Here is a 10,863-nt window from a genome sequence, read left to right as displayed (position 1 = left end):
GCTGGGCCAACAGTTTTGCCTATAGAATTTTACCCTATAGAATTCTCATTTTGTTGCATAAAGTCAAATGAAGCCTGCTAAATATTATGTTCACATATTGAATTACATACCGCTTTCTAGTTTTCCATATAATTTTATTATTAATGTCTTGATCCTAAAATTCTATGTGATGTAAAACGGAGCTGTATAGTATAACAGGACAAGAGCAGACCTGTGCATTCCAAAAACGAATTCCAATAATTCATTTTGGTTAACCTTCTCTGCTGCATTGGCAACAGTCATCTAAGGACTCAATTAGAGAGCATTACCCAAAGTGGCCATTAGCTGAAACTCCTCAGATGCCTTAAACACTGAAAAATAGGTTCAGTGCAGCCCACTAGATTTAGCACCATGTCTCAAAGGCTACTGCAGAATTACAGTGCTTTCATTAAGAAATCCCAAACAAGCTACCTAAATACTAATTGACATCCTGACACCTTGCTATTTTAACCACGGTTGGATATCGTGAAGAAAAGCACCTGCAAAGGATACTGTAAACTTCACTAGAAGGAAGCAGCTTGTCAGAAACCTCATTGGAAACTGACAAGGTGATCTAGTGTAAAACCAGCTTGTCTGTTGCAAGCCTTTCCTACATAACAGTATGTTTTCTTCCTTTGCAGTAGTATTCCTGATCTCTAGGGCAGAGATGCTGCATGGGACAATGCTTTGAACCAGGTGTCATTGCAGGTAAACACATTTTTAACAAGTTTTGACAACCTATCGAGGCTCTATGGAATTAAACAAGCTGTTTCAGAAGCACATAAAAATGGAAATGAGGGGCGTTATTTAAGCATTGAGATGGAGCCAAATCAGGCAGATCTCTGGAATGTTGGGCAGGTGTGCAGCAAGTTATTTATTTATTTTTATTATTTGTTTAACTCAAAAGCCAAACCTTGGAATACAGAAAGATCTACGGCAAGTCCATCATTCTATTGGGGTTTTAAAATATTTCACCAATGCTCAAGATTTACTTTCCTTAAGCTAATGCTTTTTGAACCTGGGAATATTATTTTTTCCCTGCACACTTAATGTGGAAACACAGTATTGCTATCAAAAGCTTTTATTTAATGCATTACTTTATTATTTTTTTTATTTAACTAGTAAAGGTTTTGTGTTCCGTTCTCAAACTGTACAAAAGATACCAATAAAACAAGACAACAATGAAAATAACTTCAAAGCAGACATTTATTAAAAGCATAAAAATATGCTGTACCAGTAGAAATGTACTATATACAACAAATTGCAATTTACAACTGCTTGGCATCAACAAAACAGTAAAGCGATTGCTCATGCATATTGTATGCACACATTACAAAAGCACCATAGCATTAACAGTTAATAGTCCTTATAAAATCTGCTCTCAAACCATAGACTGGGTCTATCAAGGGAGCATCAACCCTTAACTTAAAGCACAGGTTAAAAAAACATAGCAGCACAATACTGCCTTCCAATTCACTTAGGACTGACACTATAACCAAATATATTAAGTTTTAAATAGCTTTAAATAGCTTTTAATACAAAAAGGACCCGGGGCATGTATTTACACACACACAGTAAGACAGGCTAACTATCTGTGTCAGTTTTAAATAATAAATATAAAAAATGGGTTAAATAAACAATTGATGGGGCAGTACGGTACAGATAAATGATCTTTACCAGTGACACTTTTTCAGTTCTAAATGTTTCTAGTTATTCTTTTATCTAGTTTGTGTGGAATTCAAATGACTTGGTCAATAAGAACAGGCAGTTAAAATTAGACTAGGTATATCACAGGAAGAAGCGAACACAAATAAAGTGACCTGGTCACTCCTAAGGATTAAATATGCCTTTCACACAGTTGTCATGAGTTTTAAAGAGCCTGTGCGGAAGCGAAGAATCTTTTTCTTCAGATTGTGCGATGCTTTGATTTTCACAAAGGCCTTGGCCTGCGCAGAGGTCATTTCAGAGGGGCCTACTGGCGCAGCTGGGTTACCAAACTGTGGCCAAGCCAGCCCACCGCTCTCATCAGTGTCACTGGATGTTGTGCTCTCACCCGCAAAGTCCACCTCGCTTAGGCTTGATTCACTATCTCCAAAGCAATTGGTGGTATAATTGCTCTTCTCATCTTCGCTGGTGTCCAGTACAGTAGAATGGAAAAGTGAGGCACACTCCGCTGAATACTCTGAATCGCTGCCAATGTATGCATAAGGGCTGCTGTACTGTGCGTTGGGACGCAGATATACCGCTGAAACTTGGCCTAGAATTTCCTTTTTCTGCCTCCTCCTGGCTCTCCTCAGCACCTCGTCATACGGGACCTCAGCTATTGTCTTGCACCTACGGTAGTCACTTCTTTTATACTTTGGTTTGGCCACCACAGTCTCCCGTCCATGCCCATGATGCCTGGCTGTTGGTCTGCTGGTAGACGAAGCCTGTCTAGTGGAAAGACTTCCCTCTGGCTGGAAGCTGCTACCTTTCTTTGCTTTTGAGGAGCCCTTTTTCACAGTTTTATGCGGGTTGGAAACTTCTTCTGGGAAATGGCATTTTTTAGCTACCATCCTCGGCTTCTCCAGGCAGATTTCTGGAATGAACTCAGTGTGCATTCTTGGTTTGAGCGTAGCACTCCTCACTTTGACAACTTTAACATTCTTGCCTCCCTTACGGAGTTTTACAGTCTGCTTCTGAGCTGGGATATACTGGGCATTTACCATCTGCCCACCTTCATCCAGGCTTTGAGAGGAAGACCCCTCACTCCTGAGCTCTAGTGGTGGCCTATCCTCCAGATACGATGAAACAGCTGGACGAGGCTTCAAGCCTTTCCTTGGAGGCACTGTCTTCACAGGCTGGGGGACCTTGTTCTCCTCTGAGACTGCAGCATACTGATACACATTGTCTATTGGTGAGGAAACTGAATGCGGGCTTACTACCTTCTGAATGTCTATAGCTACAGTGCTAAGAGGAAGTCCCTTATTTGCCGCAAAAACCCTCTTCTTAGATAGACTATTATGGTGAAGTTCATTATTGTTTGTCATATATTGTTCATTATGTTGCTGGTAGGCACAAGGGATATGTGCCTTGTCATTCTCCAATTGTTCAACATTTGCCTCAACATGTGGCCACTGCTTCATGGGAGGCACTGCACTGATAGAGTTGTTTGCTCCCTTGGAATGTAAACATGCCTGTCTGGGGTTTTTAAGGTCAGAACTCTTGCCTTGAGATTCACCAACAGTCTGTCTGACACAAATGCTTCCCTGTCTTAAAATGCTCTTTGCAGGGTCTGTATTTAAGTTAGTCCTTGGCTTATTAGTCCTTATAGGCTGGGCCCTCCTCTGAAGGAGGCTGAAGATGTAATTATCTAATCTTTTGTTTGATGATGACAGATAGGGTACAGGACAAGAAGGGCTTTGAGACACCATGGCCTGTTCAGGTTTTGCAAAGTCACTGGAGGAATCATTGGCCTTAAATCCTTCCTCTCTGAAATGACCAACCAGGGACTGAAACACTGGGCTTTGGACAGCCACTGCATGAAGAGGGCTGGGGTATCTGTAGACGTCATTCCCATTTCTGGAGATTAGGTCGCACTGGTACTTGGTCTGGATGTCAGACACTCCATCAAGAGACGCCGAATAGGGAGCTGACAAGGAGCGCCTGACAGTTGCTGAATTTTGGTCTTCACACTGCCCTTCAACACAGTCAATCCAGCCTGCAAGGTTATCTGCAAGTAAGATGAAAGGGAGCATTTAAAAAAAAAAAAATGATCGTATCAATGGCCAAAAAAATAAAATAAAAAATTTAAAAATGTCCAACACAGTCAGGTTAGCAAGGCCAAGAAAATTGAACTTGTTGCAAAATAAATCAAAAAAGGTATCCAACACAAGAAGAGTATTATTGAGTCAAAGTAAAAACAAATTGAAGAGATCATTTACTGCCTTAGATGTTTCAGTCTCCTACACTCCCTTTTAGAAATGTAAACACCCCCTGGGCATGTTTTTCTTCATGTAGCACTTTAACATCCCATCTACATAGATAGTAGTTCCCATTTATGTAGTATTAAACCCTTACATATTGCCAGGGGCATTACAAACCTTAAGTGTGTAATACAGAGACAAGAAGAAAATAGTGTCAGCTGAGTGCCCATGGCCATAATAGGACACATTTACTGCATAAAGGGTAGCTGTTTTTTCCCCCTTTTGAACAGTGACCTTGTCCATTAGCTGGGGTACAACGTCTCCTTTATTTGGAAATTGCCACGCAATCCATACATTTGAGATCGCTTCACCTATATGAAGAACATCACTTCCAACAGCACTATTCAGTAACTAAGAAAATGCAGTGTATCCTCAACAGAAGAGAAGCAAACAATTAAGACTGTTGGGATACAGCAATGAAGAACAAACACCTCTCTAGACTACAGCTTGCACAGTTATCCATTTAGCATGCAGGTTGCCAGAAAGGACAAAAATTATTACAACTTCAAAAGACCTTCCATTGTTTTGATAGTTTTTGTTTCTTCAGGTAAGCATCTCCATTCTAAATCCAATGGAAATAAAAGGAACACAGTCTTAAGATTCAATAAGATTCCTAACATCTGGCCTGTCAGCCGCCTGCACAAAACCATAACGATACCAAACAAAACGAGTCTCTTGTGACAAAGAATAGATACGACGGATCGATCCCTAAAAGCTATTCATTTCACAAAATATCCAACAGGAACTTGACTGGGCAACTTAAGGCATGTCATATGACATCCTTCTTGCAACTCAGTCCCTCCAGTTGTGCCATTTAAATACACAGACAAGAGCTAAACCCATCCCTTTTAAGTACTGGTAAGCTAGAGATAGCATTCCCCTAATGGACTACACTAGTTGGATCTTTATTTTAGGGCACCCTGGTGCAGCTGTTCAGGCAAACAAGCATGGATGGGCAGGGTAAGGGGTGGGACTAGCCTTCTTAACTGCCAATAGTTTAAACTCAATTCATACCACACAGATAAAGACATTTAAAATGGACACCTCCAAAACCACACACAAACCTACCACACCACCACCCAGATCTATTACTATGCCTGGACTCACCTGAAGATTTGGGACAGCCATCTGTAACGCTCAGTGATGCGTCCAAAGGGCTGCAGAAGCAGGTGCTAGAGCGGCAACTGGATAAACATTCACTGAAAACCGAGTTGGACGAGTTGGAAAGGGATCCCGAGGCCCCGTCACTCAGCTCATAAAAACCTAGAAATAGAACGAAGAAACATTTTAAATTAAACCTCATTTTTTATTTTTTAAATGCATATCTAGTTAAGTTTCTAGAATGATAAATTCAAAAAACTAAAAAAGCATTAGATATTTTAAATTTGACTGACTAGAATAATCCCAAAAAAACACAAAACACACATGTTGATAAGTGTGAAAACAAAACACTTGTTTAAATATACCACATGCATTTGTTAACAAAAAAAGTAGCTATCTACATCAGATAAGATGTAAATAAATATTTGGTGGTTGGTGGTCTCTTTGGAACAGTGTTGACACAGGCAGTACTAAAACAAACAATCTGGTTTTGTAAGATACAGCTGTGCCTTTATGAACAGTTCAGAATTTCAATATTGAATTTGTCTGATTTTGGTTATAATACAAGGCCAATTACAACATTATATGGTACTGCATCAATTGTGTAAAATGTGCTTAAATAATCTGGATTTCTCACATGCAAAAGCAGAACAGTGCAAATTACAGCCCAGAATGAAAGAAAACAATAAAATTGTCCTTTGAGCAAACTCCCTTGAACCTTGTTCTGTCATCCCATATTGCAGAGCAACTTAAGTAATCTGTCCATTTGTTCGTTAAAAAAAAAAAAACCCCACATAAGTACAAAAAACAGAATTGCTGGCCTTTTCTTAAATGAAGGACTTGTTTTTAAACAGACACATGAGTCCTCAGCAGTGTAGCTGGGTAGAGGGAAATAGAAGTCAATTTGAAATGTTATAAAGCCTCTACTATTCCCAAAAAATGAGAAAAAAAAAAAAAAAAAAAAAGATTTCAGCTTTTGCAAAACTGGCTGTAGGAATCCATTTTAGTTTATGCAGGACGGCCATACTATATTTCCCATTTCCAGCCCCATCCTACACTCACCTGAACTGGGTCGGCTGTCTGTTTCCAGGTGATCGTGAAAGGGTTTCTCACAATCCAGTCTCAGGTCGCTGATCTGTCTGTCCAGCTCCTGGAGCTGGTTTATCAGGCCTGCATCCCTTCTTCTTAAACGGTTCTGCAAGGGACAAGAGTTTGATGTTACCAGCCACAATAAAAAGCATGGCAAGCAAGCCTCAAGAAGCTTGGCAACAGGAGACCTCAACCTGCTAGCTATTAAAGAAACATAGCAGGAATGTCCCATGAACCAAATATTCTGATTTTAGATGCAAGCCCAAGGAAAAACCAATTATTAGTCAAAATGCACTTAAAGCTCTGAAAAGAAACATCGTTTAAAATCTCCCACTTGAAAGAAGGACAGAGTAGGACAGAGTAAGAAATACTAGTACCGCAATACTATTAGTGAAACGTATTGCTGTATTCTTGCACATTCTCTGGCAAAGATATTTTAAAAAAGGACAAATGTGATTGTTTTATAGAATAAAGCTCATCTTCATTTGAGTTTGGAAGCCTTTTGTTCCATTTGTGCACTACATATCATCTTACAAAGCAGTTACTTGCATTCAGAAACAAACAATGCCCCAGCAAGGCACAAATAAGATAAAAACTGCATTTTAAAATAAATCTTCAAAGGGATTAGCAAGATCACAATTTAACTGTTAATATTGTACCCTGTATTTATCGAGAGTTCACGATTTGTTTTTGTCAACTGAATTTATTCTTTAAGAGAAAGACATTTTAAAAGCGCCAGGAAAAAGATGAGGGTCTACAACAATGATAACTTTATGGACACCAAGTAACTGTTCCCCATACACATCCTGATTTATACAAAAAAAAAAAAAACACACAACATTTAATAGGAGTCAAAATCCTCATCAATAAACCTAACAAATAGATAGATACTCTCTGGTCATTTGTATTAATCTCACAAAATCCATTTTGTGTTTCACCTCTATAATGCAACACACACACACACACAGTGCTATATTGGGTAGAGCTGCTGTCCCCTGAAATTATCTCCCAGCTCATGAAGCCAGCGCTTGACAGAAGCTTAATCTGACTGACGTTCTCTGCACTTACACAGGGAAACAGCATGGCAAGTCGATTTTTGCAAAAATGTGACTTTCCTTAAACCTTATACATTTTGTAGAGAAAAAAAAAGACCAAAAAGAAAAAAAAGAGCTATGGCTTTTCAGAAAGGAAAAACACAGGCTTGTTCTCAGTATCTCAGTATCTTTATGGGAGTTTGCAAGGTATCCACCATTTCAAATATAAGGTCTTCATTATTGATGGTGGTACAAAAACTGTATATCTTTCATTGTCTAATTTAACATCACCGGGTGAAGAAATGAGGATATAAAGCTCAGTCCAATGGCTAGTCTCTCTGGTACATTGAGAGATCCGGTTTAGAGAATTATGGAAATACCCTGAAAGAACACATTTTCACAGTAGAGGTAATACTTTTTTTTTCCCCCAGAAATGTCTTAATGCCTCCCTGCAGTTCTTAATGACCTTGAACAGAAAACTGGCACAACTGCCAAGGTGACTGCAGATTCTACAGTGAAACAATAAATCTTCCAGTTCAATTTATGACCACTTGACAGAAATCTTAAGCAATGCAACAACATTTCTATTTCTATGTTTTCAGATGGATGTTAACAGTAAGATTGAATTTTAGGTTAAGAAATACAAACGACACTGTGTTGAAACAGTGTTTTATAAAAGGTTTCTTTGTTGTATTTGTTAAAGAGTAACCATCCCACATAGCAACTGGTTTTGCATAAATATTATTAATGTTGACACATTTTCGATAGGCAACCCTAACAGTTTTCTTTTGATACACATTGCGTCTGCAACATAAATACACGTTAAATAAATAGTTTTATTTTGATGACCTAATGAGATTTATTTTAAAAATCACCCCTTGATTCCCTTAAGCTCTGTGGGAGGGCTGGGGGATTTGCTTGTAAAAGTTCATTTCATCGCCCAGTCCATTGTAACTCAACAGCAAGTTTAACACCGGCAGCTGGACCCCTCACTGACTGGAGAGAACAGTTGAAGGAATGTGTTACCCCTCCAGAAAGTTATATTTAAATACTTCTCTTTTCTTTCAGTGTAACCTCTACTGCTATTAACATATCGTCCTTTCTCCCGATTTCTACCGATAACTGTTGGGAAATTAATACAGCTGGCTTTCCATATAAAATATCATGTTTTTAGAGCCGCTATAGTAGTCTAGTTTAAGATAATTGATGTTGTGTTTTTTTGGCAACAGAGGCAAATTTTGACTTCACAGATTATCCAGTTTATAATTAAAAAGTATATTTGCTGTTTTGTTTTTTTTGTTTGTTTTTGCACGGTCTATCCTCTTGAACTGTACCGCCTACTTTGAATTCGTATTTAAAAGTATATATCGCCCTTCAGCTGTCAATAACATTCAAACCGTACTAAATTTATACAAAACGCCCAGCTAAAAAACAAAACACCTTAAGACAGCACCCTTGGCTTTGTAAAGTTGTTTCACTATACAAATACCTTTAAAAACCTCCTTTTGTCGGCTTTGCGTTTAGGAAGGGATCTGCATGGTCAAAATGGTCAAGACAAATCTTTCAAAAGGCCAGCTGTAGTCACCATTTAACAAATGTAATCATCTTTTAATGAGCCACCGATGTTTAATGTCAAACCATTTGCAAACAACAAAATGTTATATCACAAATCAATTTGTTTTAAAAATCCAAATTTCAAACAGATGTAGCGTATCTATCCACGAAATTGTTCACATTTTCTCTAGAAACTATAAATTATTAAAAAATGAGTGGAAAATCAATAAAGTACCTGAATTAAATTAATTAAATTAAATGATACATACTTATATGACGCAGTGAATATGCTAATTAAACTAAATAAACCCTGCAGAAAACGTATTTAAAAACACCTACCAATTGTTTTCTCAGTAACAAAATATTCTCTTCCAAGGCTTTTTCCTGCGGGTTTGGGTAGTTTTCCTCCAACATTCTAGGGATATTCTCTTCCCCGACTAAATAAGCATTTCCCCCGTGACTTAGCACGGTCCTGACCAACAATTCATGCCTCTGTTTCAGATACTCCAACTCCCCCAGACCGGCCAGGGTCGCCTCCAGCCTCTCCCGAATCCTCAGACGATCCAGTTCCCCCTCTATTCTGTCCCGGGACCGCATTTCAGAATCTAGACTGTCCCGGGTCAGGAAACAGTCCTTCGAGACAGGCATCACTGAAACACTGGTCATCTGCTTCGTTTGTTTCCTCCACGCAACACTTTAATTACAGCATTTGTTTCCCAGCATGTGTAAAAAAAAAAAAAAAACACAAAACAGCAAAAAGCTGCAGCAGACTGTCAGCTTTGCAGGATGCGATTAGTTTAAGAAAAATTAAAACAAAAATTAAAATCCCCAAGATTCGTTGTTTTTATTTATTTTTTGCTTTAGCTTTTTTTTTTTTTTTTTTTTATCTAAAAGTTATTTTTATTGTTATTATTTTAAGTAGGCTACACTATGTAAAACACAAGGACTAGATAAACATATCTGGGGCAGTGTCAACTAATTACAAAGTTTTGTTCTTGTAATTTTCTGCCAGGGTTTCAACTTCTCCAGATATGGTTTTGTGTACGAGGAGAAGAAAAAAATAAATTCAGTTCTCCGTCCGTATCTGGCTGAGATGCCTGGCTTACTGATGAACGCTCAGGCCAGCCTCCTTCAGTTTATACTAATTCTGCGCTTCTGGGAACTTCGCGTTGCCTCTGGGTCCTAAAACTCAACTCTTTACGTTCCTGTCTGATTCAACTGAAAACGGTTCAATCAACACTACTCAAGTGATATAGAGCTAATGATGATGTCATCGCAAAAATGGACGTTGGGTAAATACATTTTTTAAATGCTTCAGGACGAGGCGAAAGTCGTCATTTAGCATTCAGGTATTTGTCCATATGATTTGGAATAATAGACTAGTGATGTTGGTGAAATTAGTGCGTTCAATCCTTTTTCGCACGTTTTTCTGGAAGACAGTATTATTTGTATAAAGTCGTAAATAACACATGGATGCAATGCAATGCATACTGTAATAATAGGAATTGTATTTTATATCTGCAGTATTTTGAGGCCAGATTACTCTTGTACTTGACTTTTAAGAAGATAGAAAATTGATTGCATAATTGCAACATTGATTGATCAAGTTGCGCCCATTGCCAGGTGCGCAAATAACTCATGCATCTGATCAAAAAAGAATTGCACGACACTCACTGAATTGACACTACATCGTTTACCAGCAAGATGGGGAAGGAATACTGGTGAAGTTCAGAATTTCTGAAGGTTGAAGAACGATCACTGTGACAACACAGAAGACTGGAGCCCTCTATCTGGATCGAATTGCTATAGCAAGGCTGAGAACTGCGATTGCCACCTGTTGCTTTTTACACATTTGGAGGATGATAGAGGTCAAGATAAGATACTTTACGAAGGTATATTGCCTTGTTTTGAAATATGCTTACATTACTGAAACATCAAGACATTACATATTTCAACCAAATAAAGTGGGACTCGAGCAAAGACAGGACTGCTAAGTCTTAATTTTATTATTGAACATGATCAGGACAATGGCAGTCCTATCCATTCTGGACTGTGGTACACTTCAACTATATACCTAGTGCCCAGCTTTATCACTGGTGCCC

At 38.5% G+C, this 10,863-nt stretch overlaps 1 protein-coding gene across 1 annotated transcript; it reads right to left on the bottom strand.

Moving 5' to 3' along the window:
- Window positions 1-1,206: 1,206 nt before the first annotated feature.
- On the bottom strand, window positions 1,207-9,855 carry LOC121330276 (dapper 1-B-like). Its single transcript, XM_041276657.1, has 4 exons — window positions 9,101-9,855; window positions 6,147-6,279; window positions 5,091-5,246; window positions 1,207-3,730 (listed from the first exon to the last, which is right to left on the bottom strand). The coding sequence occupies exons 1-4, from the start codon at window positions 9,425-9,427 to the stop codon at window positions 1,869-1,871; spliced, it is 2,478 nt and encodes an 825-aa protein (XP_041132591.1). The 5' UTR covers window positions 9,428-9,855; the 3' UTR covers window positions 1,207-1,868.
- Window positions 9,856-10,863: the final 1,008 nt, after the last annotated feature.

This window comes from Polyodon spathula, chromosome 17, assembly GCF_017654505.1.
Source record: "Polyodon spathula isolate WHYD16114869_AA chromosome 17, ASM1765450v1, whole genome shotgun sequence".
Lineage (NCBI taxonomy): Eukaryota > Metazoa > Chordata > Actinopteri > Acipenseriformes > Polyodontidae > Polyodon > Polyodon spathula.
Note: the sequence above shows the minus strand (reverse complement) of the source record. Positions and strands in the feature narration are given on the sequence as shown.